Source organism: Electrophorus electricus, chromosome 6 (assembly GCF_013358815.1).
Source record: "Electrophorus electricus isolate fEleEle1 chromosome 6, fEleEle1.pri, whole genome shotgun sequence".
Classification (NCBI taxonomy): domain Eukaryota; kingdom Metazoa; phylum Chordata; class Actinopteri; order Gymnotiformes; family Gymnotidae; genus Electrophorus; species Electrophorus electricus.
The window spans coordinates 17,670,783-17,697,495 of NC_049540.1; the positions used below are offsets into that span (position 1 = coordinate 17,670,783).

At 44.7% G+C, this 26,713-nt stretch overlaps 1 protein-coding gene across 2 annotated transcripts in view; it reads right to left on the bottom strand.

Annotated features, from left to right (window-relative positions):
- gabra3 (gamma-aminobutyric acid type A receptor subunit alpha3) overlaps positions 1–26,713 on the bottom strand; it is an 80,700-nt gene that overhangs the window by 30,439 nt on the left and 23,548 nt on the right. For both annotated transcript variants that reach the window (XM_027019099.2, XM_027019107.2), the window contains 3 exons: positions 24,518–24,639; positions 22,870–22,937; positions 11,938–12,158 (listed from right to left, as the gene is read on the bottom strand). In XM_027019099.2, coding sequence (XP_026874900.2) covers positions 11,938–12,158; positions 22,870–22,937; positions 24,518–24,639 — 411 coding nt within the window. The remainder of the gene's footprint in view (positions 1–11,937; positions 12,159–22,869; positions 22,938–24,517; positions 24,640–26,713) is intronic.

A 26,713-nucleotide genomic window follows, 5' to 3' on the forward strand; every position in this document is an offset into this window, starting at 1 on the left:
TGTTCCACACACATGCGTGCACACACACATGCACACGCACACACACGGACACACGTACAAACACGTCCATGCTTGCACACGTACACACACACACACACAAACAGGTACGCACGCACGCACGTACGCGCACACACACACACACACACACACACACACACATTAATGAGCCACCCTTCTCTTCATTTGACTATTTTCTCTCTACTAATCACAACAGGGTTCACTTGTACCACTGTCTGCAACACTGTAACTCTGCTCCTCTCGTCTGAGTGCCTGTAGCCATGGTGCATGGCAGCTGTCTCTGCTCCACTACACTGGGCCAGGTGAGGCAGCTCAGCAAACTGAGTGGACGAGTGAAGCCATCTGTCCATCCCACACCTCTGCCTAACCGCCCTCCAGGGGCAGGAGAATAAGCTATAAAAGTTTTCTGGCAGGCACAAAGCTGCTGAGCTGGGTAGTGTGGGAAAAGAAAGGAACAGAAGAAAAAAAAGTATCCAAACACAAAATGCAGCGCTGTCGAAGTGGCGATGTCTGTGTTGAACTCGCTCGGCTGATGGAGGGGATTGTGAAAAAGAGCTCCAAACTTACAAAGGCATGGGGGGAAAAAATTACATGCCGTTATAAAGCTAGATGGTTCCCAGTGGCTGCATGTTCACGGATTTGACATGAACAGTTGTACAGCTCTGCCCACATCGAGGAAAGGCTGCACTTTTTTGGGGTACCGAAGACCCTAAAACCAGGCATGTTGCCTGTAATCACACAGAACTGGGTCACATCTGCAAGGCACAGAGGCACTAAAATTCAGAGCAGAAGATTTCCTCATCCCACACAGTTGGAAAAACAACAACAACGACAACAACAACAACAACAAAAACAACAACAAAAACCCACACAGACCTAGAAAAACTGAATCTCACAGCTGCATATTGCAAGGCTTGTTCCCTACAGAGGCTGCAGTGTGTAAGATCCACTCTGTACAGTGTAGGAGCTCGGCCAATTCCGGAGTCGGCACTTTTGCCCTGTGTCTCTTTCCTAAACTCCTCCCCCGCACCTTTAAGTGCTTAATGAGATAAGGTGCCTCCTGGGTAATCTGCTGACATAATGGTTATGATGTTCTCGGCCTTGCAAATTACTGTACTTGCGGCTAGAGAAGCAGTTTTGCGGCACTGACATTAATTAACGAGTATCCAGCAGGTTCCTGGGGCCTCCCAATACCTCCTGGTGTGCCACCAACCCAGGAACTATGCGCTAAAAAGCCCCCCTGGGAGCACAATTTTGCAAGCTTCCCAGCAGAACGTATCCAAAGAGCCAATACGCTTTGTTTGTCATAAGTTGCCCTGCCAATACCTCAGCTGGAAGCACCAAATCTCTGTATCAAGCTCTGGAAGGGACAGGACACGCACATAAGAGAACAAACTACTTACACCCATACCTATCCATAACATCTCTCTGCATCACGAGATCTGTTGTGTAATAAAGGTACCACGGCATCGGCTGCATCAAACTTTACTATTCTACCCAATCGGATGGAAATCTCCAAGGCCTATGCAGCTCGCTCATTTCCTGAGCCAATTTTAGATGAGGATTTTAAAGACATTCAGCAAGACCACTTGATATGATTCACTCAGTGATCCCCAACCCACCACTGCTTCAAAGGAATCTCAATTCTCCTTCATAGTGCGCATGTCCAAAAGGAATCCTCTCCCACCGCCTGCCTTCGAGGCCACCCTAGTGCCCGTCAATCTGTCAGCTCTTTTGCTGTCAGCAGAGCTCCACTCCTCCAAATATACTCTTCATCAATGCTGACCCCAGGCAGAGCCTCTCTTAGGCTGGCTCTGTGGGTGAAAGGGTTGGCGAGCATTCCTGACATGCTGAGGAACCTGGAATCGGGCCAGCGCCACCACCTTCGTTGGCCTCGTTGCTGTCTCAGAAGGGCGAGGGTGGGGGGTGGGGTTTAGAAGTCGGAGGATGATCAATGAGACTGCGAGTCAGGATTCCCACTGTGCCGTGGTGCTGTACTGTAATGATGACAGCTCTGGGAAATGGTACACTGGCTTTGCTACTCACCAGCCAGTGTTCACAGGGGACTGTCAATCCAAGACAAGGAGGACGAGTGACAAACAGGGAGTGGGGAGCAAGGTTCGCAGTTTGCTTCAAAGATGACAACACCATGGGAATTGGCTGGAGGAGTGTGAAAAGCTAGAAGAAGTTTGAGCACTTTTTTGAATTGTCAGTAGTCTACTGTTGAGCTTTTGTGTAGTGTAAACGGACATATCTGCCATTGCAAGGATAACTGTTCCATTCTCCTCATTATTAGTCAAGCAATAGACTCAGGACATGCTGAAGTACATGAACTGAAAAGCAGTTTATGCTTTGAACTTTCATTCACACCAGGATACATCGGCCAGCTGAATTGTCTTAGATTAATCTCATACCATTACCTATTTTCACCGGTTTCAATCTTGACAAAAGCATTGTGGCAGTTTGCCAAATGACTCAAAATACAGGTCACCCCTCAACAAATATAAAATAGTGAAACAAGCGGAAATGTAGGTTTCAGTGTGGAGCCAGCTGACCGACCGCTTCATTGGACCCAATTGGTTAACAGCAGCACGCAGAATGAAAGGTTTTATTCTCGTGCTGTTTTCAAGGTCAGTGGACGTGAACACTTCACTGTTGCCTTAGTGAGAGTCTCATTTCCAGGCTTGTCTTCTCTGGCCAGGCAATTACACACAGGCGTCTCACCGAGATCTCATACTGACTCATCAGCACAGAAAAAAAAAAATCCCCTCGCCATGTTCACCCATCTGCAGCCGGATCTTACCACCCTATCTTGCCCATAGAAACTGTGGGCCAGGTCACCTCAGTGATGTCAAAATGCACGATATCAACTTTGAGTCAAGACGCTCATCCTATTTAATGAGAGTGGGCTTTGAACGCCAAAGGGGATTTGTTATGTCCTGCTTTTGTCTCCTTTGACATCAGAAATAAGAGTCTTGGAGCTTTAAACCTTAGATTTGACAGCTATGTTCACTGTGTAATGTTGGGACTTGGCGAGTGGAATATCCACCGAGGAGCATTTTTCGGGCTCATTTTGTGCTTAGCGCAGGGCTCAGAAACAAGCCCCATGCAGTTCGCGACACGCGGTGTGGCAATTAGCACCAGACGATCTCCATAATTACCGTTATTAGAAGTGACTCGCGGTAAGGTTTTTGAATCAAGCAGCCTAGCTGCATGTCATGCAATTAATCTGCTGCTGCACCAAGTGACCATTCATTGGCCTGTGCTTGCTGGAGAGGTAGTGCTGGTGAGGGGCGGGGCATTTGCTAGCTGGCTGAAGGTGCGGGAGACGCATGACACAAGCAGCTGCAGGGGCAGAGGGGTTCAGGGCCATCGACAGGTATCATGCTGGCCTGCGGCAGGGACCTGTTGCTTGGAAACCTGGTGCAAAATACCTTATTTTTAGTCTCCTAGAAGGGAAGGAATGCTTCTTGCAGTATGGCTGTTTTATTCAAAAATATGATTTTCTTGCTTTGCAAAGGAATGCTTCTCCACCCCCGCTTCATCCAAAGCACATTTGTGTGGAATATTACGGAAGACATTATAAAGTCCACTGACGGAAAGCTGTTCAAAGTAAAGATTTTGGGGGAAGACAAAAACTACAACCCCATACTGACAGAACCTGCCCTTTGTCTTCTTTAAATGTAGAGCATTATCTTTCAAATAGTTGATATGTTAATATGGTTCATATGTTAAATTCATTTATGAACCACATGGAAAGAGAAAAGTGCATCTGAAAAACTGTTGCTTAACAAAAAGTGGCTACCAAGGATCTACTGAAGACATCTTAGTAAAACCTTGTAAAACACATACTGTAGACTGTCATCAGAAATATTCTGATGACTTCATACTTTTAACCTGTGTGTACTTACTGAGGACATTGGAGGACATTCTATAATCATGTAAGAAGCCTAGAATGGAGGAAGTGAACTGCTGTAATAAGATGTAAGGGTAGAAGGGTAGAGTTGGCAAATGAACCACATACTGCAAAAGGCAATAATGAACCTGTAATATTGGACTGCTCTAGGGCTGTAATGGCTATAGTAAAAATTCCAAGGCAATGATTGTTAAGGATTTAAACCTTTTTTTTGGTCTTTTTTATGTTGTAAGTGAGAATATTGGCAATGGTGGTGGAGACTATTCACCTTTTGTCATACTACAGATTACTGAACTCATTGCTGAAATCTTTCTATATGAATTTGAGCTAATCAGATATTCCAAATTGTTATGAGGCAAAGGATGGCTGTACTTGTGGTCTGTGTTACAGGACAGGCTACTTTGAGCAGCTTCCTGATCTATGATTTCCTGAGAAAACCTGTCTGTTCAGCTCACCTGTACCCTCTCCCTTACAATAATGAGGGAGGGTTGGAATACTTGAATAAGGGTTGAAATAGTATTCTTTTTTCAAAGACTTTCACACAGACGACATCAGATCACATGCCTAATGTTTTAAAAGTGTTTCAAAAGGCCTTCTGACAAAACAGCATCTGGATACCACTTGAAATGCAAGAGGAAATCAGGGGATTTAGCATAATTGAAGCTCCACCCAAGCTCGGAGTTGGATCTTAGAGGCTGGAACCTTTATCAAAGGATGCTTGACCACATAGAGCTTAACAATGTCTTGTTACAGTACATGTTGATCGTTCATTCTGTCAATGAGGTGGAACCTCAGGATCCCCCATACTCCCTACCTATGCTGTCCTCTGCATTCATAGGCCTCATTAGCTCAACTCCCAGTCAGACAGGAGACGGGCTTCGGGCTGCAGAGGCTGCTAGGCTAGGCAGAGGCCAGCTGGGGTGCAGCACCATGTAGCCCACATTTGAAATAATCAGAGTGGGGTGTCTGTTACCTGCTCACAAGGCTTGGTGTGTGCACCTGTGTCTTGGACGCGGATGGGAGGACTGTCGCTTATTCCAAGGAGCTGTGGACCTATTACTAACATCATAACTGGGATGAAGAAATGTGATTTAAATTCTCTGGCTGTTCAACTGAGAATGTACAAACATCATTAAAAATGAAACCTTAGGGCCTAGGTCTTCATTAGCATTCTGAGAATGACAGTGGTAGAAGACTGATGGACTTGAAGACTAGTGTTGTGCTTATTATTGCTTATATGCCTTTTTTGCTTTATTTGAGTCCAGTGCAAACTTCCTGCATGACTAATACATTGCACAGTAATCCAAAGAACAAAAGGGCATCTTCTGTTAGTGTTAGTGCTCTCTGTCTTATTCAGTGCACTTCTCTTGAACACAAGTCAGGTAGAAGTAAGGGCAATGCCAAATGATAGGCTTGGGCTTGGAACCCTCTGTATTTCCGTTATTCACTTTTGCCCTGCACCAATATTACAATCCCATTCAAGTGCTTTTAAACGAAGTGCTACAATACACTCCTGGCATGTCATGAAGTCTCACGTCTTCAAACTGCACTTTAAACATCCATTAAATGACTAGTATCTCCAAGGATTCTCTTAAGTGGCTTTGAAAATCTTTATATTAAAGCTGCTGACTCAGTGAATTTGTCAGGGCTCATTCCTGGCCCATCCACTGGCAACATCCCCAATTCCTAAAAAGGAAATATAGATTTTATTGACATTCTGCCACAAAGAGAGTAATATATACATTCAATTTAACATTAAGTATAAGGTCTAACTTTGATTGCCAAAACACATTGATTTGAGATTGCACAGTGGTATTCCCCTGCTATAAACCTCAAGTAATCATATACATTCTGAGTGTCCTGAGGTCCTGCATTGCAGTGCTTGAAAACCCAAAATACACAGAAAATGTTTTTAGAATCTTCAGAAGAAACTATTGCAATGGAAAATATTATACTTGATAAAAGGGAAGGCTGGCTCTGTATAGAGTCACTTGCAGTGCCATGACCACCAATGGTGAACACAGGACCCAAACAAACAGCATGTCCTCTATTAGATGCAGCACTCCACAAGAGGACAGCCCCTCAGACACTGCCCCCACCCCCTCCTGATGTGCCACAATTACTCAGCAGTCGCAATTAATAGCTACCTTCCAGACTCAAAGCCCACTGGACTGAGGATCCATTCCTGCCTGCCACCCTTTGTCACCTCCAACTCCTGCAGTGTGCCTGAACCTCCACCCCAGCTGCTGGGACTGTCTTCCCACTCAAGGAGGGTTAGACATCAGTATTGGCTGTCTGGCGGCACTTTGCCGATATGATCCAAAGAGAGCTCCTCTTATATCTCCAAATGTGCAATTAAATCCTAGCCTGAGCAGCCCAGTATCGAGTTCTGGACCGGGGCCAACTCAGGATAGGGTGTGGCTAGTGAAGGAGAGGCAGGCTGCCCTCATCAAGGCTCCCGCCACTATCTAGTCCAAGGCTGATGAACTGCCATGGCTGGCTGCCTAGACAGGATGTACATCTCTCCAAGAGGTCAAACATGGCCAAAGGACGACAAGGGCTACCTTTGTTTGTTTCGCTTCATGCCAAGCAATATAATGGAGTACGCCATACACACCAATTTGTCAGGGGAACTTGAGTCAACGATCCATATTGAGCCAATTTAATTAAGCTCACTGATAAATACCACCATCCCATCCCTGTATCATAGTTCTGGGCATATTTTCAATATATGTTCCTGTGATGCACAGAGGAACTTTTCAAATGCAACTGGAAAAATGGTAGGGCTATTTTCATCCTGAATAATTGAAGCAGAATGCTGGCGCTTAAAAACGCCCTGCTGGTGAACTCTACATCAGTATTGGTCTAATTCACTCAACATCAAATGGCCTATTAAGGCAGATTCAGCCCCTGATACGAGCATGCCCACGCACTTGAGATGTGCCCTTAATATGAGAAACCAAGGGGGAGCCCACAGCAGCCGGTTCATTCCAACCTCTTCCGGCTTGTTACTGGCCATTTGTTTCCTGAACGGAAGCAGACTGATGCGAGGAGTTGGCTGACACTGTACCCCCCACCCCCCCAAAATCACAGCTTCAAGTCCCTCTCCTCATTAATTTCCTTCTGCCACTTTCCAGGACGGGTTCTTTTCATCTGGGCTCTGGGAGAAATGCACACTGACATGTCTTGGAAAGGACAAAAACGGGCTCCTCCATTAATCGCACCTTGTCTAATGGGGAGGGGGTGTAACATATGCCAACCCGAAGTGGGCAGGGGTGGGCTGCAGCAGCACCACCTGTGTTCGCCCACCTTGTCGGTTCAGCTCACACCTGTAATGGATGGAGCACCTTCGAGCACGTATTACCGGCCTCCACATCTGCTAAACGCTGACTGCAAGGACACACTGATCAATTAGGCCGTATGGAGAACGCTCTGCTGGGGAGCTGGAGGAGTGTGTGGTGCTACGGTGCTAAACCACCACTTTTCTGCTCCTTCATCACTTTCTTTTGTGCTCAAGAAAGGAATAGATTGAAAGAGCCCAACTTTTTATATATATTTCCTTTTTTCACTTTTAATGAATGTTATTTGCTGTCATGCTGCGCTTCTCTGTGGATGCATTGTGCCACTGTTTGTCTCTGCCTCAATGGCCTTTTTCTGCATGGCGTGACCTAGATCAGGTCAAAGCAGCATGAATAGTAGCCATTTAGTCCCTGTCCAGAGAGTATGATGACATGAGTCCACCTTGAGCTCAACAGAAATGACAAAACTCATAAACACACATCCAAAGACCAGGACTCTTGTGAAAATGCCTTTGATTTGCTTGAGCCCTAACATTCTGGGGCTGTTTCCCTCTTACTCGCTACTCCTCCTGCTTTATGAGCACACCTGTATGATGAGATAAGCCATGCTGTGTGAGAATCAGAGAAAAGGAGAGAGAGAGAGAGAATGTGAAAGAGGGAGCACATTCTGCTTTGCTGTTCTATTATATGTCTTTACAGGCAATTACTTTGCATCCCCCATGTGCTCTAGCCCCCCTAGGCTATGACTGGGCAAGATGAGATGAAATACAGTATGGGACAGTTGATGCCATGTAAGAAGTCCGCAGCTCATCAGCTGGGGTTGGGGTGGGGGTCGGGCTCTAACCTGTCGCCCTGATGAGACCGCATTGTACATGCTTCCAAAAACAAAACCACACTCAGTGTCACACTAATTCCTCCATTGTTGCTATTTCTGGAGTTGTTTCTTCTTGGCATATTGATTTTCTCTCCTCACATTTCCCCCTTCTAGAAGTACAGAAGATACAGCAGAAGTGCTTGTGTTTGCACATCCAGCACCGTTTAATTCACACCCAAAGTCTTGTTGAGTAAAACTTCAAGAACTTGGAGGTATCTCATCTTGCAATCTTTAACATTTTACTCATTTTGTGTGATAGTAAAGTGTGTTCTTGCATTTTAGTCCAAACAAACTTGCAACAGTGCACCCGGGTATACTGACAAACACTCGCAGAATGTGGTATTTGCGCAGTATTATCACAGTGTAAGGAAACAGCATGTGCTAGATCAGCTCTCTTGACATATTGCAATCATTTTGGTTATTGCACAGTAGCATTTTGGTTATTGCACAGTAGCACAGTATCCCAGTCCTGAGTATGGTTGGAAAGATAGGGGAGATAACAAATCAAAGTGATGCTATATTGAGCCAATTCATAAATGTCATGGTAAGGACGACAAGCTGTACACATGAGAATTGGCCTTTGAAGGCTGAACCCCATCCCCCATTTTGTCCTACTGTTCTTAGCCATAAGCGTATATGGTAATCAACACAGCAATCAATGTGGAGACCTCTTAGGGTGTCAGTTCAGTGCTTTGCTGTCCATCTAACTTAGATGAACCTGCATCAAGAGTCATTAGCACAATTCTGGTCTATATCATGCCTGTCATGAAAGATTATAGTAGTAGCCACAGTTCCTCTACTGTCTGTCAGCTTTGTTTAGGAATGCTGTAGTACTGGCCTCTGATAGACATGCTTTAATACCGGGAATAAAGCTTAGGATACCTGGTAATAGCACAATTGTCTTTTTGGTGACATGGTGCATTTTCTCTTGACCAGAATGACAAGTGGGACCAAGGACATTCTTCTACTGACAAAGCCAAAAGGAGTCCACAGGACTTAAAGTTCATCCACTGAATAAGCAGACTCCACAGCAGAGGGGCAATTCATCTTTGATACAGCACCATTTTCCACAGCCTTAATGTAGCACTGTATTTAATTCATGAAAACAAGGTGTAGACCAAAGCCAGAAAAGATTTGCACTCATAACAATGCCGCCTTTTCCTACACAGAGCTACACGCAATTGGCTACATGCTCGACTGTGAAGAGGCAATAAACCAGTATCAATTATTTAGCTTCTCGCAAGCTGGCCCCTTTCATGCACAACTGTTCCCCATAAGATATGCAATGGCATAAATGGAGCCAAACAGCATACAGCGCTAAGAACAATAGGTCATAGCAGCAAAAAACAAAGGCACATGTTTTTCCAAGGAACAAGGCTGGGTCATGGCACCATTCTCAGCCACTGATGGGATGTTGTGACAGAATGCACTTTGGGGGATGCAGCAGTGCCCGGGTCCTTGTTGCAGTGAGGAGACAAGGTGGCTTGGCTTGGCCTACTGAATAATTGTGCAGTCACCCTTTCCTGAGTGTTAGCGAGCACCAAGGCTATTCTTGAGGACAGCTTCTTATCCAGTGCGAACTACAAAGCACCAGTAAGAGACTGTCACATATCCGACATTAGCAGGAACATGAAAAAGTTTAAGCTGCCTTGCAACTAAGCCACTCAACAACTTCTGATGCTCAAACAACATGCACGCCGTTTGCTGGTTATCTGATTCAGCCCCTGTCTGACCACCTGGAGGCACGCAAACAGCCAAGCTGCTCCATTTGTCTCATTTTAACATGACAGCCAATCAAGCAGGCTTTGCCAGACTCCTGTACAGTATATGAAAGGGGTTGTCACATGCATCGTGGGCTTAAACAATAGAATCATGTCTCAGCACATAACTGTCCTTGATCATCACACTCAGGCACACTGGCTGCACATGCAAACATTCCTTGCTAGCAAAAGAAGGAAGAGTGACAAGCTTTCATTACGGCATCCAAATTCAAATGTTATTCTTGGCCTCGGGGAGCAGGGCAGACAGGTTAACCCATAAGGCTGAAACACTGGAAGTTTCCATCTCCTTTCCATCACACTTCTAATCCCCAAGGACAAATGCAATTATAACATACAGAGCTCCACTTTGACTTACAATTCTGATTAAGAGTTATATCTGATGTGATGCAAATGCAGTACTAGAGATGGCAGAAAGGGCAATAAGCTCAAAAGAGAATAAATCAGCTTTCAATTCAGCTGTAAGGCAGAAAAGCTTGGCAAATTATGTACTGTTAGGTACATAAAATAGGTAATTAATTCCAAAGGTACAGCATTTCTCTTGTCATCTAACAGGCAAAATCTTCCCCCTCTTTACCAGGTCTCACAATTAGAGGTACACATTCATATGTTTAATGCATTGGTACAGGGGGTGGGGTGGGGGCTGAATTTTTGTCAGACCTAGAACATAGCAGAGTCAACTTAGACCTGAGTGCTGGGATACCTCCTGCTACTGCATCCAGACTTTTACTCTTTGAATTAAGTCCAAGAGTGCGATTGATTTCTGGACTTTGCAATGATGTTTGTTGGATTCTTCTGCACTGCTTCTTTAGCTGCTCTTCTTCTTCCACTATTGTATGGTGCAGTGGTAGTGGAACGGTGTGTGCTCACACAATACAGAACTGAGACATGGTGCAGCAGCTGGACTTCACTGCTGATCATCATATACAGAGCAATCCGCACAATGTCAAATTGAAGTGCTTTCACTTCGGAGACTGTACTGCGTGCTTTTCATGCCCACCTGATTTTTCTCTGAAAGAATGTTTCACAGCTGGCTATTTGGATTTTTTTTGCCAGCACAGCTTCTGATTACAATGGTTTAGGTCTGTTTTGGCTTTTCCTGTTTCTTGAAAAATGAGAGACTTATGAAAATATGGTTTAGTTTTAAATTCTTACAAAAATTTGGCTAGGCAGGTGACACTGGAGATTTTTGAATTGTGTTTACAGCCTGTGATAAATGTGGTTGTAAATTAACTTTAGGATAGGGTACATATACTGTGTTTTGTGATGTTGCAACTCTATGCCCACGCATTTTAAACATTATGTTGTTATGTTATTGCCATTATTATTGTTAGCAACAATAATAATAGATTAATTAGATTTCATCTGCAGTCACAAAGAAAAGACCATGTTAGTTGAGATGTGAGCTAATGTCATATGCATATCTCTATGACGTGGTTTGCTTCTCTGCTGGCTTTAAGGTCATTTGTAAAATCCTGGAAAAAAAGGAAATTTCAGGGGAGAAGAATCCCTTTCTGGCTTGGGCATACAAACCTTTCTCAGAGTAAGGATGGCCCAAAATGGATGGTGGACCTACCCTGCTCTGTCTCGGGCAGCTGGACACATTGCACTGAACAGCTTCAGGCCAAGCCGGTCTCAATTCAATTCCCCAATTCATTCATCAAGCACTTGGGGTCAGCGTGGAGTCTGGGCCAGGGGCTTCCTGCTTCTCCGAAGCCCTACTTAACGTCCAACATTAAAAATGCATTAGTGCCCAACTTGATCAGGCACCACTGGCCTCTCCTGTCTCGTGTTCGGCACTTTTGCTTGGGCTACAAAAGCAGGGCAAGATGTTTCTGTGGTATGATAATCGGCAACTGAAGTTTGTTGAACGGATTCAGTGTTTATGACTGTAAGTGAAGGCAGCATACAGGTAAGGCTCGTGCTTGTGTGATCAACTGAAGAAGAATTGGGGAAAATAAATTAAAAAAGAATGAAAAACCCTTAAAAAGGTATAGGCTATCAGTACAGTCCACATTACATGGAGATGTAAATAAATCATTCAGATCTCACCTCATAGTGTATAGCAGGGTCCCATTATCCACCAGGCGAAGAAGTTTATTAGGCGTCGTCATGTTGTGGGCCACCGACTTCTTCCCATTATGGAAGAACGTATCGGGAGTCCAGATCTTGCTGGCTAGCAGGTTGTTGAGTGGGAGAACCTGCATGGGTCCGTCAAACTTCAGTCTCTCATCCCGCCAACTTTGCCGGAAGAACACATCAATCGTATACTCCTGAAGGAGAGAGGAAGAATGAGTCAGGGCATCTCTGCCAGCTTTTTTTAAACAAATAAAATAACACTGAACATTTCACTTTGGAGTTCTCTCCACACTGTTTGGCCTAATGCCCTCTAATGCTGGGAACAGGCTACATGATATTTCTGTCTTTTAAGATGGTTATGATAAGTCAGATTAGGCAATAGTAGTGGCATAAACTGTATACTATGATAAATGAATGTGCATGTGTTTTAATATCAGGTGGTTTCACAATCACTATAACTGAAATAACAGCAACAGCTGCATCTCCCCCTCACTTCATCACGTTTCCATGTCTCTGCCAGAACACTGTCGTCCTAATTGGTCAATGTCAAGTATGTTGTAGGGGTTGTCGGACTAGGCAGGAAAATACAAAAAATTCGGACACACTAAACTTTTCATTGGGGTGTCATGTCATAGGGCGTCCCGTATGCCACATCATTGTTTTTCAATTATGTTACAAAATGAGACCTGTTCCTCATTCCCAGCATCCCTAATTGAGCCTGACACTGGAAACTGCGTCATAATTGGGCTGAATCCATGGAATCTGATCTTGGCATGAGGGAGACCCCTGCAGCAGTGTCAAAGGCTCAGATCTAGTCTTTAGCATGCGAGCCAGGAGCAGGTGGTGACCTCTACACGCCACTCTGCCCTTTTGTCTAGCCCACTCTCCGAAATGGCCGTAATTGGTTGAGAAGCCTCCCCGGCCCTACGCCTCAAAAATTCATTCATTTTCTTTCAGCACTGAGCGGATGTGGAATCACTGAGCGGTGTGGAATTCTTAAGGCACCTTTTCAAAGTTTATCCTTGTATGATTGCATTTTCTTAGCTGTTGCTGCGGGCATAAAACAAACTTTTTTTTTTTCTTGAAGAGTTATCTCTCTGACCATATTGCCAATACAGAAAGAGGTGCCATGCTTTATAAACCATTCCTAAGTGGAGAAGGGGATTCTCTTGGCAAACGCAGTAAGGAACATCGCTCCCATTTTTAAGACCTCTCCCTTGAGTCATCAAGACTGATGGATTCTCCACAGGCTTTAGAGGCTGGTTGAAAACAAACAGCCAAAACAAATCTTGTCAGCTTAAATTTCACAACTATTTCTATCCCATTCATGTCATAAAGACCAATTAGTGCCTTCACAAAAAAGCCCACTGGGGTTTATGTGATGTTTTAATGATTTAAATATCCATTCTTTACATTATAGTGCTGTATGTCAGAGTTGCATTCATCTAGAAGGAAGCTAAGCACTGTAGCCCTGTACCTCTGAGTATTTGGCAACAAACTAAAACTTTTTGTTTTTCCAATCTTTTTTATTTTTCAGAATACCAGCTGAGTTTTACGAGGCTTTTGTCATGCTTCGAAAGGTTCAATTTGCTGGAAAAGATACCTGAGAAGCAACAGACAGAAATCTATGTTGCCCAGTCAATCAGAAATTCCAAAAGCTCCGATGTTGTGGCAGAAAACAAGTGAGAGGAAAAATCAAATTTATTACAAATGACTTGAAGGATTTTATTTCAAGGACTGGTGCTGGGGGCTGGGGGCAGGCAAAATGAACCATAATGAAAATAGAAAAAAAAAAAATCACTCTGCTTTTTTCCCCCCAGGAAACAAGCTTGTGGTGTTGTTGATATTCAAATTGTGTTCTGTTAGCCTAAGTTTGATCAGTGAAGCTGAAGGTTCACAGTACAGTTCCACAGCACCACAGCCGCATGCAAGGCACCCTGCCAACATTGCTGGGAGACACTGTCATATTCAAAAGGCAGAGTAAAGACAAATTTGAGAGCAGCTAGTTCATACCAATATCAGACACACCACTGTATCACTGTGTGTAATGGGAATGCTCACAAACCAATCGCAGCCATCGATTCAGTGTTCACCAGTATTCATAGAAATCCTCTGTGGTCATTGCGGTTCGATTTGCAGACTGGCGCACTTTTTACTGTTTACAAATCGGCTGCTTCCTGCTGTGCTTCTTTTGTGCAGCGTCCACAAGCAGCGCCGCGAGCCCTGTTTTCAGCTCTGAATAGACTTCTTTCATCTGTGGCGACTGTCTCACAAATGCAGAGATTACATATTGTACATACCATTGTTCAGCTTTGTGCTGGAGGGTCTTTGTGGCCTCCAATGGAACTGGGGGAATACAGGATACCCCTGAGTATCATGTCTGATCCGGCCCTAAGGAGACTGGGAGGATGAGGATAAGCTCTTTGTCCCTGCCCCATCTTGGGCGGTGACCATCCAGGATGGCCTATAAGTGATTCTGTGTCCTAAAAAAACGTGCAAGGACCAGCTTTGGAGGGTTAATTAGCATCAAGAGATTCACTAAAAAGGGGACAATATCTTAACCAAAAATAATTGTAAATATCTATTTCAACTATTTCAATCCATCAAATCTTTCAAATCTATTACATCTATTTCAATTTACAGGCACAGATTTGTCGAAATATGTCGAAGTATGATGTTAAGGATAAAAAATTAGCTGACAAACCATTTATGTTGGTGATCAATAATCATAATAATGTCTCATAAATGTTTTAGCACACATCGCTTTGCTGAAGTTATAACTGACAAAGTGCTTAGGTTTAGTGTAACAGCAATCTGAAACACATTTATCTGAAGGACATGTTTTACGCAGAGCAAAATAAAGAGAAATACAAAACTACAAGCTTTAGTGTCCCAGAACACATCTTTTTTTTCCCCAGCAATAACACATTTTCAAAAATTCCAGCATCTTAATTTGCAGCCCCCTTATTGTAAGCTTATTTGCAAAAGAGCAAATGTCTGATTTGGAAGCAGTGTAAATAAAAACAGCCTTTAAAAATGCTCTAGCTGCATGCAAAATCAATTCTAGCACTAGCTACCACAGAAATGCTTTGTGCTTAATGCAAATCAGATTTAATGAATGCCTGAATCTACTTCATCTCAGTGTCAGCAGTTGTAAAAATATAATGTAATTAATTAGCATGCTGCCCATTAGCAACGTGTTGGTGATGACGGCAGTTGCTTACTTGACCCTGATCTGGTAAGTTCGTTATGGCTGTGGACATTGGTCCTACTCATTATCAGCTTCTCCATGTCAGTTGTCTGACATATCTGTGTGCATTTAAAGAGAAGCTAACCTACTGCAAAACGAAATGTGGTACGTATCTCCTGCCAGGTCCTCTGAGCTACGTCTACAAAGCGATCAATGCTAAAGGAATAGTGAAGGGAATTCATTTCCCCTGCTGGCTATCACTCAGGGCTTACCACCCCCCCCCCCCCCCAGTGTGTCATTCTTTTTAAAAGAAGTGGACTGCACAACAAGAGGAGGAAGACCTAGAGGAAGTGAGCATACGGGAGCGTGACATGGCCTTTCTTCTAATGAAAATACTCCAGTCACTTCTATGCTAATTGTAAAATTTTAAAGCATGGTGTTTTGGGGGACCTCACCACCCCCCACCACAAAGTTTAATTGCATTTCTGTTATTACTGTTCCATCTTTTCCCAGAGCCATACACTTTTAAGCATTTAGTTGATCCCTTTTAAGTCATTCAATTTCATTAATTATAGCCCATGGAAAGTGTTAATTAGAAAAAGGAAGGCCCAGTGGAAACAGCATAAGCCCTCCTGCAGAAGGAGTCAAAGAATGGAAGGGAGGCAGCGGGATAAACATTGGTATGGACTTGAAACCTTCCCTTTCCCTGCAGTGAGAGTGGACTTCAGTCTCCAACTTGAAAGCAGAGAGTCTCCATATTCAACTTAATCTATGTACTTAGACTCAAATGTTGTCCCCACATCTGTATTCAGCCCCTGATTGCATTGTCCGCAAGCACATCCTTCCACTAGAGAATCAATTCAAGAACTGACGTGTAAGAAACAGAGTCACTCACTGAGGTAAGTTCTCTGTCTCTCTCATTTCAAATAGGAACGTACCATTGAGTGAGAACCAGCAAATTGTCAGTTAAAGATCAAAACTGCAGCATTGAAGCCCAGTGTAACCCAGTCGAGCAGATGCAGCCCAGGCCAGCTGGTAGGAGTGCGGCACCGAATTGAACGGCTCCTTGCCAGAATCATGGCCAGAGTAGGTGAAAGATGAAGCAGTGTGCGTGGGGGTGAAGGAGTTGTCCCCATGACCTCTCCTGACCCCCCCCCTCCCCATTCACTGCTCCTCACACAGTGCTGGAGTTGACCTAATTTAGTGTGTGTTTGGAGTGAACTCGTGCTTGGGGGCTTGGGCCAGAGCTTGGCGGGCTCTGCCGACTCTGTACATGGCTTCGTTCTTCTTCCTCCCAGATATGGCCTGGGAAGAAAGGCCCTGACTGCACAGAGATGGCCGTGTGGCTGGATGTTCCCTGGGGAAACAATATGGGGCAACGTTAGGGGATTTGTCTACCACCCAGTGAACGGAGGGGTTGATTTAGTGCTGAGCCGCACAGAGATGGGTCGGGGGCTAAGTGGGAATGGCTTATGGCCCTGTCAGAGCCTGCTGTGCTGAGAAGCAAATGTGGTCACTTGAGTTCATCTTAAATGGAGCGGAAGTAAGGCATACTTTCTCAGGAAAATGATGCATGTTGGAGGAACTGCAGAAAGATCCGGAAGACTCAATTAATGTCAGACTGTTTGTATGTCAGCTTGATTTTAATGTTTAATTCCATGTGTGTGCAGGGCTTCCGCCCAAATGTGTTCCCCTGTCAGAGAATGAAGAGCAAATTTCCTCTGTTATGCAGATGAACTTCCAAACATAGTCAACAACAATCAATTATACAACAGTCTTGATGTAGCACAGAATACACTATAATAATGCATATTTCTTTTCTCATAGGTCTTCATTCTTAATTATGTCTACTAGGACTTAAAGTATCCTAGAATGTTCCACTAACAAATTAATAATGCATTCCCTCAGGTGTTGATGTGGTCTCCGTTAACTGCTGTGTGGTCCACTGTAGCATTACAAAATTAATTAAAAAGAAGCATCAGTCTACCATTTAATTTGTTCAGTCAAGGTGTCAGATTAATGTGCCACATATGCTATTTTTATAAGCAATCATTTATGCCATTAAATCCAAACAAACTGACTGCTGATTCCTGTATGTCTCTGTTTTCCTCAATCCAAAAATGCAGCATGGCATATCTGAGCAAAAAGAGCATGTCAGCCGAGTATGGTCACTTAGGGCTTGTGTCTGGTCGAGAGGGCTTGGAATGTCTTCGTGTGTGCGGTTCCCTAGGATGAGCCGCCGTCTCAAAGCTCACCGGCCTGTTTTTCAGACCTGTGAAGTCAGCCACATCACAAGGCTTATCTGCAGAGCCCAGGCAGTACAAGGCTGCCTGACACGTGCGGCAGCAACAGCAACAACCGGGATGCAAAAGTACTGCGCAAATCGTGCCGGCAGGAAACACGTGTAGATGGTCGCAAGGCGTGTGACCTGCACACACACACGGACACAGATACAGATGTGCACGAACAGGTGCACATGTGCGCGCGCACACACACACACACACACACACACACACACACACACACACACACACACACAGTGTGTGGTGGTGGGGTTCGATAACATACTGGTTAATTTAATTATCTATTTAATAGACTTGTATTTGGAGAGGTTCTTAAGTGAAAAACTAGAAATCTAAAAGATTTTTTGTGAAATACAAGAGAACTCAAATGGCATGAAATATAAGACATCTGTTTATCTACGGAAATTGGGCACTAGTGCTCATCAACAATTTCACTGTGCTGTCCGCTTGTCCTCGACATGCTTCACCTCATTCTGCAGCACGATCTTTGCTCTGTGTGCAAATATTTTTACGTCACAGTGTGCTTTTCCAATCTATCTCAACAATTTGAACTTTTTGCTCCTGTGTGATTCGGCACACACTGCTGATTATTCAACGAGCTGACTGTTCGAAAAGGAGAAGGAAAAAAAAAATCTCCACTAGTGAACAGTAGATTGATGCTAGGAGGCCAAGCTGCAGTAGGGAACATGATCCTTACTGCGGCCCATGTCTCCTAACTCCCTGCTAGGGTTAGGACAGGACTCGGATGGCCAGGAGCCCCAGTGGAGGGCTTTCAATCAAAGAGTTTGTCTGCTAACATGGCTTCCAGTGCTGTGGTTACTGGGCAAACGTTACAGCCCAAATCCAGCACTCTTGGATTCTTGCTCTCAACTCTTTCCTCTTATAAGCTATAATCCAAAAAGTCTAGATGTTATACATAATGCCTGGAGGGGTGTTGAGGTGTTTAGATTTCAGCCATATCCCTATGGCCACCGCCGGCTGCAGTTACTGAGTGCAACGAATTGTAATGAGAATGTTAAGATAGCCCTATGAAACAATAAAAAAAAAAAAAAGTGACACCGGGTCTCTTCTGCACAGCTGAGCTATGCATCTGCACTGCATCCGGATTCATTCAACATGCAGGATACTGAAGGCAGTTGCAAAGAAGTGACACAGATTCAAAGAATCAAGCTCTCATCACACTGATTCCTGATTAAACCTGGATTACTTGCCCCTGTTACTTGAAGTCTTCCCAAACTTGGCTGGTGTGCTGGATATAATTACATGCCATAACAAAAAGATTTAGCCAAAAGAAAGGAGGCAAATCTCTAATCTTTCTGCTTATAGATTAGGTTGTTTGTTGTTTACCCAAGTCCTTTTCCTATAGTCCCCTCCCCCTCCTCTCCCTCTTTCTTGCTCTAACTCTCTCTTTCTTTCTTTCTCGCTCTCTCACTCTGTCTGTCTCTCTCTCTCTCTCTCTCTCTGTCTGTCTCTCTCTGTCTGTCTGTCTGCCTCTCTCTCTCTCTCTCTCTCTCTCTCTCTCTCTCTCTCTCTCTCTCTCTGTGACAAACTCCTCCTTACTCCTGGCAATGTGACCTGTCAACATGTTATTTTCTGTCCATCATCCATTGCTAACACTGCACTCAAGGCTTTCAGCATTTGGCTGCCAGGCAAAACGCATTTGGCTCCAGTTTGTTCTAGGCCAATGCTTCAGGGATTTCCAGAAATATCTGGTTAAAAGAAACAAGACTACCATAATAACATCACACATAACATGACGACTGTAATTTCATATTTGGCAGCTCAAATATTAATGTAATGACTATATATGAATTATAGTTTTGCTGTTTTTTTCTGTGTGAGAATTGATCCTCAAAAAAATTTACAGCCAAGAAATCAGATTTTTTACTGATTTTGCTAGTATATGCATCTGTTCTCAGATCCATATTAGAACTGGCACATGATTTACTAAGCTAACATTTCACCATTACTATTTATTGACTCGGACATGCATATAAGTTGCTGTTCGACCAAGCGAACCACCCTGTTAGGGATCAATATCATATTTGATTAGGGATGAAAATGGGTCCCATGTATTTAAAACATTATAGATTCCCAGAGCTCATCCAAGCAGATCTCGGACCTTCCTGTGGATTCTACACATGGTGACATGATGGCTGCTAACTGGAAATGCTTTGTATGGGGGCATTTAGGCTGGATAATGACATAAAAATGACTCTGGGGGTGTATATTAAAAGATGTTGTTTGTGAGAATAGACAGGCCAGCCAGAAAGATGAGATCTTATGCATAACTCATTTTAAATAACTTATTTTTATGAGCTCTACTTTCCTCGGTATCCCACTAGCTTCTCTATAAGCTGACAAGTTCTCCTTGTGTCTTAGTAATATTAAGTGTAATGACACTGATATATTGACAAATTAAAAATGAGTCCGCTGAGCCTGCTGCCTGTTTTTTATGCATAGCCCCGTGGACTGACATGTGAAGGATTATAAGGTATGTACCTTACAGTTTATGATGCCCCCCAGTTCTGCACAGCAATTATACTGAAGGAAATGACAAAGCCTTCTGGTTCACCCCAGAGCAGACTTTAAAAAAAAATCCAGATTCAAAAGCCTTAACAGATTTTAGATTGCACATGTATTAAATCATAATTGTAACCCTGATTTACTAACAAACATAAATGATTTATCTATCACAATCCAAATTAAAGATCATTACAGATAGAAGACTGGGTAAATGCAGTAAACAAGCATGAGATAACAGCAGGAAAAACATCCTTTATGAGGGAGACTTGGATCTTAAGTTGCTTTGCAATTACACAGCATGGATCTGTGGAAGTCAACATAACGACTTGTAGCTATGGTAACGAAATGCTGACTATCGCGGATGCCACCTATTAAGGATGCAAATTGTCTTCGACTAGACTTTGGCTGTTAAGCTTTTAACACTTACATTTGCTCCTAAATGTGAGCATGTCATAATATGACAAGAAAAGGAAATTAAAACCAGCACACTGAATAAGATGGATCACCACAGTGAGAGCAAATTATAGATCAAATGTTTGCCAGGGCGGGTTTCCCTGGCAGATGCATTTTTGAGAGTCTTGGCAACAATGCTTGTAATTCTCAGTTAACCTCCCTCCTGCCCTTCTTTACTTTTCTACTTTTCTCTATGGAAAGACTCATTTTGCCTGTGTGCTCTCTTGGGAAAGAACGCGTGACGGATGTGGAGGCCAGGGGCGGCCCACGGAACCCAATAAAAGGAGATGCCTTGATGAGCCTGTTTCTTTAGGAGAGATCCGGTACAGCACAAGCTTCCACTCTTTTCAGTTGGACTGCCTCTGCTATGTATAACCTCACGTGGAGATGCCCAATAAACAGCCTGGTGTCTGGAATACATGGCCAATTAATAGTCTGAAACAGGGAGCCAGCAGAGAATACGGCTAAATGGCCAATGTTGAAAAGAAGGAAGATCTGTGTCTCCGATATTTACAATATCTAAGGAATAATGGGAATGTCAATGGTCGCAAAAAACACAACCACATGACCACTCAAGCATCAGAACCTCGTACCATGCCACAAAGAGCGATAACTTAAGCCAACAATGTATGACGTGAAGTCCGGGAAAGGAAGTGAACAGCGACATGCTTATGCCTTTGTCATGCCACGAAGACAATTACAGAGACAAACTCCGGCTCAGAACCTATCAGGATCACTGCTGCCAGCGGTGTCTCTGCATCTCAGCTTGTTCCTGGACCGTGACGGCTGCAGGCTTTGGGCACGAGCCCCCGGCCTGGTGCTGCCACCGCCAGCACTCACAAGCCTCAACGCAGCACCTGGGGCAGATTAGACTTGCCTTGATTTTGACATGCCACACACGTCAGACAAAGTCCACGATGGGGGTGGGGTGGGAGATGTCCAATGATAAATGGGACAGACTGTCGAGACTGGCAGAGGAGTGATAGAGAAAGAAACAAAAACGAGGACGTTAGGCAAAGGAAAATAGGTACAAGACAAAGGAGGACACGGATTATTATAAGCGAGCCTGATCGAAAGTGGTGAAAAATGGGGGGGGGGGCAGCGTGAGGACAAACAGAAAGCAAAACATAGATGGGGGGGGGGGGGTGAATAAGAGTGCTAGAGAGAGAGAGAGGTGGAAGAGAAAAGGATGACTGGAATGAAAGCAATAAGAAGGAAAACTAAAAAGATGCAAAGATGGAAGAGAGAAAGATAAATAAAAGTCGTAGGAGATGTAGGTTGGCCACAACTTCGCAGGAATAATTGCTACCCTGATGACCTCATAAAGTGACGAATATTCCTATAGTCATCAACAGAAATGCCCAAGATCATCAGCAGAGCTAACCACTTAAACACCCCACTTTTTACCAGCTGTTCTGACCTTGCTGCACTTAAAGCCTTTCTGCTTCGATATTCTAGCAATATAGCAGAACGTCATGGCTCCACAAGACTACACGGTCTTCAGTAATATAATGGGACTAATGCTTTTCCAGGGGGTGGGGGTGGGTAGGTCCTGATGAAGTTCTTGGAATGCTGGTGGTAGGGCACACAGCTGTTTGAATGCATGTGCACTCCATCTAAAACGCCCCCAGCATGCGCGCTCTCTTACCAGCAGCCATTATTGCGCAATACCATGCTAATTAGGCCCCTTTCTCAGGCACTAAAATGGCCCTGCTCCTGTTTTTTGGGGTGGTAATGAATAAATTATATCTGGAAACTTCCTAAATCCCTTACTTTTCCCCCTAAAACTCAAGGGATGATTATGTTAATGTTAACCTAGCTAATTATTACTTTGTAATTCAAGTATCATTTTATGCTCCATATAATGCGACAGGCTGCACTGTTTTCTTCTCACCATTAGTAAATTAGGGCATATAGAGACTACAAAGTGCCGCCACGTGGCTGTGGTGATTCATCTTGCATGCCAGAGCCAATTGTGTGTATGATTAAGACACATACGTTTCTTCTGTGCTGCCTGGCTAGCAATTACCTCCCTCCCTTAAACAAGCATGTAACGAAACACTGCACATCAGCCTGTTCCCTGAGATGGGATGGGCTGAGGTGTGTGTGTGTGTGTGTGTGTGTGTGTCAGGGGGGTAATCTCAGCACTGTGTCATCCTTCGTGCCCCGTCTGACAAGCAAATCCGCCGACCTCAACTCAAGGGCAATGGAAATTTCTCTATTTTCTTCCCATTCAACTATCTTTTAGCAGCACCATGAAACAAAGCCAGTTCCCGAACAAATCCGATTTGAAACGCAGTAAGTCTTGCTGCCAGACAGGTGTTGACGTTGACAAATATTGAGTTGTGAGAGAGGTGAATTAACATTTGGTGAATTAAAAATTCAGTCGCAGTGCAGACAGTCCTGTTTATCGCACAGAGACGAACTACTTACCATGTCTGTATCTGACACGGGTCCAAAACTGGTGACATAGATGTTGGTCCGAACCTCAGTCACACTCTCTGATTAGACAGAAAAGACAGGGAAAACATCACTGTAAGACCCAGACGTATTACTACCGAGGATGTTATACTGCTTTAATTTCCAACGTACATCTTTCAATATAAAATCAAGAGAAAAAAAATCTCTGTGTGAAGTCTAAACAATGTCTCTAATGACTGAGTGAGCTGCTATCACAGCAGCAGGCTACCCCACAGCTAATGAGTAATGCTAAAAACAAGGAAATGGGGAAAATATAGATATCTGCTTGAATCGGTTTCAGCTAATGCTTTTAACATGCCTCGTCTGGTGGAGTCATTACCATAAAATGTGACACAGGCAGTGCTTAAGAACAGTGGAGGGAAACAAATCCAAAACAAACTGCTTCCGACAAGGCATTCTGCGCCATAGCCGGCTTCGAGGAAACCAGACAGACTAGAGATGAGACTCTACGCTCAGGCCATACCGCAAACCGTCCAAAATCCGACGGCAGCTCCGGCTCTCTCAATGATGTGTCCAGGAAAGGGAGCACCTCCCACTTAGCAGCCGAAGCTGTGGATCGTGGTGGCTCGGCAGCCGGTGGAGGGGCTGTGGGTGAGGAAGGGGGTTAGGGTTTGACATAGTTGGGAAGTGAGCATGTGACCAGCCGGCAGGCCACTTGGGAGGGAGGCTGGGCTGTGGTGGTGCGGCTGATTGAAGCCTTCCAGTTCTGACGTGCCATAATGGAGTCGTGGCGCTGCACCGTGACACGGCCCATTCATCAGCAGAAAAAAAAAAAGAAAAGGAAAGTTTGAGAGGGCTGCTCACCGCTGGGCTCTGGTTTATGAGGACACATTTAGAGGACACCTAGGACTTCACTCTATGAGACTGCCAAGAAGTGAAGTAACAAGAGAGGAAACAACAAAATGGAGTGTTTGTTGATGTGGTATTGATGCAAAATCACCTGAGAGCACTCAGGAATGCTCAGAAATCCAGCCATTGCATATGCCAACCTGGTCTGCGGAGAGTTACAACAGTCTTCAAAGTCCCAGGAAACCCACTTTAAGAACACTTAACCTACTTTTCCGATTCTCGAAAAGCAGCTACCTAAATTAAGTCAGAATCCAAGGCAATAGGAACACCTCCTAAACTCCTTTGTGACTGCTGAATGAGTCTGTAGAAGGAGGAAAGACCGAGTGCTTCTCCATATTCAACAAAGTGCTCTAATGCTCCAGTCTTCGGGGGCTCCTTATGAGTTGCAAGTGATTTCCAAAGAGTGCCGTTCTGCACAGCTTTGTTACACCTTCGCAACCTCCCCCCTCCCCTGACATGCTGATGAACACCACTGTGCCATCAAAAGATGAGTTATTTCACTCTTCCAAAAAAAAAAAAAGCAATCTGTCATGGATCTGAGAGGAGGCGGATTAGTGAGGTGTCGTGTGTACGAAATGGAGCCTGTCACAAGGGAGTAGGAAGGCGCTGTACTGAGGGAGCTCGGTGGGGATCAGATGAGGACAAGGAGCCCATGCACCACCGGGTCACGGTCCCAACCCATCACTGTTCCACTGCCATGTGCGGGATGCGCCCATTGGGGAGCGTGTCATGGCGACACGGAGCGGCTCACCTCCCAGGCCAGGGCGCAGCCTGTTGTCATAGCCGTCCAGCAGGCGGTCTAGGATGCGGGTGAAAATGGTGATGTTGTCTCTGCTGTCGTCGGGGAGGGGCTCTCGGTGACCGGCTACGGCCCTGCGGACCGGTAGGGAAAGTGGGAGAGAAAGTAGAGGTTACAGGGATGAGACAAGTGAGGAATATCAGAGAGGACCTACGGGAAAGATACGTCAGAAGGAAGTAATGTGTAAGGGGAATATGAGTGCACAATATGGAGAGAGCGTGAAGGAGGTGAACAGAGAAACGGCTGATGAATAAGCAGTATGAAGTGAGAGGCATGTGTAGGAAATGACAGGTTGATATTGGTCAGCACCTTTGATCTTTTGTCTTTAAATATCTCCTGTTGTTGCAGCTCCTCAAGTGGGTGCTGCACTCATTACAAGTCATCTCAAATTAACTTTGTAAGGAAAATAAAATAAAAATGGCTGACTGCATCTAACAAGAGCCTACTGCTTTTCTTGTCCCTGACCTCTCCATACATCCAATTTCCTGTTTCTGAAAAAAAACAAAAAAAACAAACACAGAGCAGCACAAGTTTCCTGTGCTGCTGTGTCATGCTAGTGCGGTGTACTCAGGGGGGAACTGAAGTCTCTTCTAATTCATGCTCCACAGACCTGGTTCCGGCTGGGATCGAAAAACAAACATGTCAGGAATTAATTTCAAGTGGAGGACGCAGGCACACCAGGCACACACAAAGTCAGCATGGGTGTGTGTGTGTGTGTGTGTGTGTTTCAGTTTGAGTGAGTGAGAAAACTACGAGCGAGAAAACTGATACAACTAATGGAGGTCCAGGTGGATTAGTGAGTCCTGTGGCAGTGTTGAACACAGCCCTGTAGCAGTCCTTACTTTGGGACTCAGCTGCATAATATCCCACGAGTTGCAAATGGGGTCTTGAATAATTGCTCAACCTCCCGTTCTTTAATTACCTTAAATATGCAGCAAAATGAGACTGTGACTCTCTGGTGAACGACGCACGGGTGTGATGAAGGACGTGAATGACGGCACGGACGACATAATGAGTATCCCCCTCAATCACATCAAGAGATCTGCCACGACTGGCCTCACGGCAGGTGTTATGCGGACCTGTGCCGCAGTTCGTGCCTGGAACTAATCAGTCACGAAACTGTGAGAGCGGATACTGATGAGTTTTCTATGCTAGTTCGGAGCCCTCTTCCTTTTAAAGCGCTTTGCTGTGCGGGCGTGCACAGGAATACGTGTAAGGCTGTTGTTGGCTTTGCGCTGGGTGTAGGGGACTGAGGAGCTGAAGACCAAGAGGCTGGTGACTCGCTACCTAATATCCCTGAAGGGAATCTGTGGCAACTGCCCAGCTCAGAAAGCATCACAAGCCAGAAGCACAAAGAGCAATCGGCAGCATCAGGAAAATCAGACAGGACGAGACAAACCTCTCCAGGGAGCTCAGTTACACTTATCTTGTTAGGAATTAGGAATTTGTTTGCTGTACATTTGATAAATCAGTTAGTAAATAAATAAATACATTTTCTTAGCATTCCAGTGCAGCCATGCTGAGAGCCCATCAGGTGGATGCTAATGCAGATAACGAGGCTGCTCTGAAGTGGTTCAAAACAGCGGAGGAGCATACCAAAGCACTGCCCTCCCCTCCAGCTGCTAATTAAACTTGCCCCTGCCATCACAGCCCCATTCCAGCTTTCCCTGGCACCTTGCAGAGGGAAATCTCCACCTCGGTGGGGAGAGCGTTGTGAAGGCTTAGCAGAAGGCTCAGAACTGACCAACCGACAAGGCTGATGGCTGCCTTGCTACTCAAAGCACCAGCCCCCCAGCCGGCTGACTGGAGATCTACACCACTGGTGGTGGTGGTGGTGGTGGTGGCGTGGTTGGAGGGATTAGCCAGGCTGGTCCCTGCTGCTGTGGGGAGATGGCATTTGGAACACTGATGATCTCCCCGTCCTGTCACAGCCACTGGGCCATGTTCATTTATTTATTGCAGTGTGGGAACAATTAAGCAGGAGATGAGTGCTGTCTCTCTGGTGGCAAGGAGCATTGAGGCAGAGGCCATCCTGATCGATACACTCTTAATTAGCCGGCAATTTGTTGTTCCGCCACGCAAATTGCACATGGACACTCCATTAGCAACCCCTCCCCAACCCCTGATTTACTAGCCAGCCATTACTGT